This window comes from Phaethon lepturus, unplaced genomic scaffold (genome assembly GCF_000687285.1).
Source record: "Phaethon lepturus isolate BGI_N335 unplaced genomic scaffold, ASM68728v1 scaffold47772, whole genome shotgun sequence".
In the NCBI taxonomy this organism is placed as follows: Eukaryota; Metazoa; Chordata; class Aves; order Phaethontiformes; family Phaethontidae; genus Phaethon; species Phaethon lepturus.
In genome coordinates this window covers 1-3846 of record NW_010522110.1, presented here as the reverse complement: position 1 = coordinate 3846, position 3846 = coordinate 1, and the positions used below count along the sequence as shown (strand labels likewise).

At 38.1% G+C, this 3846-nt stretch overlaps 1 protein-coding gene across 1 annotated transcript; it reads right to left on the bottom strand.

Moving 5' to 3' along the window:
* Positions 1 to 674: 674 nt before the first annotated feature.
* Positions 675 to 2900, bottom strand: LOC104614435 (chromosome unknown open reading frame, human C15orf40; the record flags this gene model as incomplete). The annotated part of the gene is made up of 2 exons (XM_010281714.1): positions 675 to 767; positions 2773 to 2900. Coding segments are annotated over 2 exons (221 nt in total), but the record flags the coding sequence as incomplete, so codon positions are not given.
* Between the last annotated feature and the right edge of the window lie 946 nt (positions 2901 to 3846).

Genomic DNA, 3846 nt, shown 5'->3' with positions numbered 1-3846 from the left:
ATTCGGCAAAGACACGATTGTATATCTCTACTTTTCAGGAAACTAATTACAGACTATTACAAAGTGACACTGTTAAGTTCTGGGTCAGTTTTTCATAGGGCAAATTTCTGGTTTTGTTTCAGTTCTTCAGGTGATTCTGCTTTTAGCTTGCCTGTGTGATCAACAACAGTGTATTGGCTTCAAATACCTTTATTTTGGATTTACATATGTGCCCATAGTGGAAAACTGCACCCAGTACCTGGCGCTAGTTATGGAAGAGAATGTTCTACTAGGATCTTTACCACCCAGACAGACTCATCCTTTTGTACCACTTTCCACACTGAAGCCTGTCACTCAAGACTTTCATGTTGTTAACCAAAGTCTGTTTCCCTAAGAAACAAGTTTTCTAAACCTGGTTTAGAGATCATGAAAAAAGGAGAAATCTTACAAACTCTCCAGAGAGCAAAAAAGTCTGTAGTGACAGAAGCAGATACAGAGCCTCAGTAAAGACAAGTTTTTCTAACCAAAGCTACACAAAAACTTCATCTATAGTAATAAGGGAGAGGGCAGGGGGTGGGGAAGAAGTATCTTTCCCTAGTAATTACCCACATTCTCAGCAGGACTAGATTCACATAAGAAAGAGTGACAGTCCATTTACCAAGATGCATTGTCCCATTTCCTGCTCTCGTTTTAGGTCAGCTGGAAGCTTCTTTTTTCAGTTTTTCTAAAATCTCATCTGGTGTCATCGATATCAAAATCTTCACCACTTTTTCACGTGATTTACCACCCTGGTTTAAACACATACACACACACAAAAAAAAAATCTTTCAGATAATCACCACTAAATACACATTCCAAAAAAATCTCACTGTAATGCCAACAAAATAACTAAAAAAATTTCTTAAAGTGTGGGTATGCAAAATTAACAGCAGTAAGAGACAATTCATCAGTGTTCTTTCTAGTTATTTGAAAGGTGGAAAACAATGTCTTATCTACACACCTTTTAAAATTGGATATAGCTCCTAGAGCATGCCATAATTGATGCTCTTTTTATAGGCTAGAACAAAAAGCAAGGAGTGAAAAGTTTCCATAATTCACTTGTATCGTCTAGAAGCAAGACTCGACAACTAATTTGCATTTGTTTTTTAAAAGTAGGTGTATATGTATGTATATTTGATAACTGTACTTTCAGACTCTTAAGCTGAGTTCTCAGGTTGATAATATCAACTACATGAAAAGAACTCACATCATAAATAACCTATAAAACATTCAGACTCACACAGCAGTTACTTGAAGTATTACTGACCTGGTTTTGTATTACTAAAAAAAAAAAAAAAAAGAGACTATTTTACATAGAAACTGGCAAACCTACAGCTTCATTTCATGTTGCCTGAAGTCACAACTTTGCTAGTATTTAGTAAACCATGAGAAACAAGTTGCTTTTTAATTTGCAGCCTGGCAAAGTTTGAAAAGCCCATAAATGACATCCTGAAGGAGAAAAAAGTCCTTAACTCTACTATACAGAAATATAGCATAAAATTTAGAATTAAAAATAGATTTTTGAAGTAGTTTGGCCAGCTGATGATGAAAATCAAGGCCCTTGCATACAAATCTGGTAACCCCAGTTTTATACTGGATCACTGCCCACCAATTTCACAATTTGGATTGGTTTTGTTAATGTTAACACTTATCATAATGCAAGTAGCACATAAGAGAGCAACCAGTAAAAATCACTTACAGCTTACACCTAGCAGATCAGGATGGAAAAATCTAAGCCACAGGTAAAATACAGACTTTACCACAATGCTTCACTGAGAACAAACAGTGGCTTGTGAAAAACAAACACTAGCATGTAATTAATTGGACATTAGCTCAGAACAACTGAGTCAAGAAGGTGAGGACACCGGCCTCTTTTATATTCAACTCTGCTTAGCACTTATAAGAATAATCTAATTAAACCTGAGCATCCCTTTAAGGTAGAAAAACAGTGTTATCTGTAAAATGTTGATAATCAAATGAAGCAGTCTGCTCATGATTCAGGAAAAACAAGACTCAAATCTTCACATCTCTACCCTTCAGCAACACAGTGCTTAATTCATTGATCATGTTGCTATTTACCACTATCGTTTAACAGACCTCTAAAACTTGTACAATAAACCAACAGACAAAAATAAAAAGCACAATTTTTCATTGTGCTCTTATGTTCATAAACTGTAAATTAACATGTCTGGAAAGACTAAGTACAATGAATTAATAAAACAAATTATTTATTCAGTGCCATGGATAAAACAGAGAGTTTCCACTTGCCAAACTCAAGACATGTAAATTTTAATGCAAAGAAACTCTTGAGGCCCAGCTATAATCCAAGTGCTTATATACGCTCTTGCTTATGTGTGACCATTAATTGTCAGAAAATTTTCCCTCAAATACAGAAGTCACTTTAAAAAAATTATTAATAAAATGCACATTCTCTGGAAAGCACAAATTTTGTGAACTGCAGGTGAGACAAAAACAGGAAAATCTTTGAAGAACACAGAGAACACGAACCACACAAATTTGGAAAATATATAATGATGAGAACTATCCTGATTAAAGATCTCAAAATCAGCATGGTTCTTCCTGCACTAGGTTAGTTCTCAATGAGTCATTCCATTAACTCCACTAAACACCCTGGAAGTGTTTTTTGGAATGAACTTGGGAGAGCAGCTCCCTGTACTCAATGAGTAAGTTTCAAAGTCTTGAATTTAAATTGCAGTAGGGCAAGACTGAAAGAAAAAAAAAAAAAGGAAGTACCTTCTCTAAAATAACTTCACTCTTCTTCACTTCTAGCACCTTAGAGAGGTAGCGACACAGCTCTGCATTTGCCTCCCCTTCTGACGGAGGTGCAGCAATAGCTACACCTACCGCCTCAGCTGTCACATCTATAACAAATATTTTAAGGATTTTATGCTCAAAATATTCAAAACATCTAGTTATTGTCTCCTAAAAATGAATGTTTATGCTTTCAGAAGCATTTTAATTTAAAACAAATAAACTTCTAGATTAGCAGGTAACAACATTTTTACACTTCACAGATTCCCTTAAATTAAAGCTGTTAGCCACTGCAAATACAGATAATTTTCTGATGCAAAGAACAGTGAAGCCCTCAGACCTGTGTCAGAGCGCAGCCACGAGTCATCCGTTTTCACACAAGCAGGCACTGTTCTAAGCCCCTCTCTCTGCTGCAGGAGCGGTCCAGCTTGGCATCACGTAGCGTAACATAAATCAGGTTACCCCACCAAAAAAAAACCCATGATAAATAAGTCTGTCCAGAGAGCTACGCTATCATCAGCGCCTTCCTGGTGCTGCCAGCTGAGCCTGGATACTCTGCTACAGTCCACCATGTTGGTCTCTCACACACCTCTATAAAAACCAGTTCTAATTTGTACATAAGCAAGGCCAGATTGGTAGAGGGAGAACGCATTTTATTAGACCAAACTTTTAATAGTTCAAAGAAACCCGCACAACGTCTTGGGATGCAAACAGCCCGCACAAAATGACAGACGTCAAACTGAAGCGCTGACCGAGTGCATTTGCTGCCATTCCTTTCAAACAGAACTTGTTCAGAAGAATTTACACGGCGCTCGCTGCACCACCCAGCGCTACCCCCGGCTCCTCCGAAGTGTTAAACTATTACTTTCTTCAGCTTTCTGATTATTTTGGTTTTTCTTTCCAGCTTAGGGGATAGAGAAAAGCTGTAGAATTCGTTAGACGACTAGTTCGGAAAAACAGCTTTCCCGCCCCGCTCCCAGGCGCCGGCGGTTACTCCCAGGGCGGGAGGGGCCACCCCCATCAGAAAGGGGCGGCCGAAGCACCTCGCACCCCGCT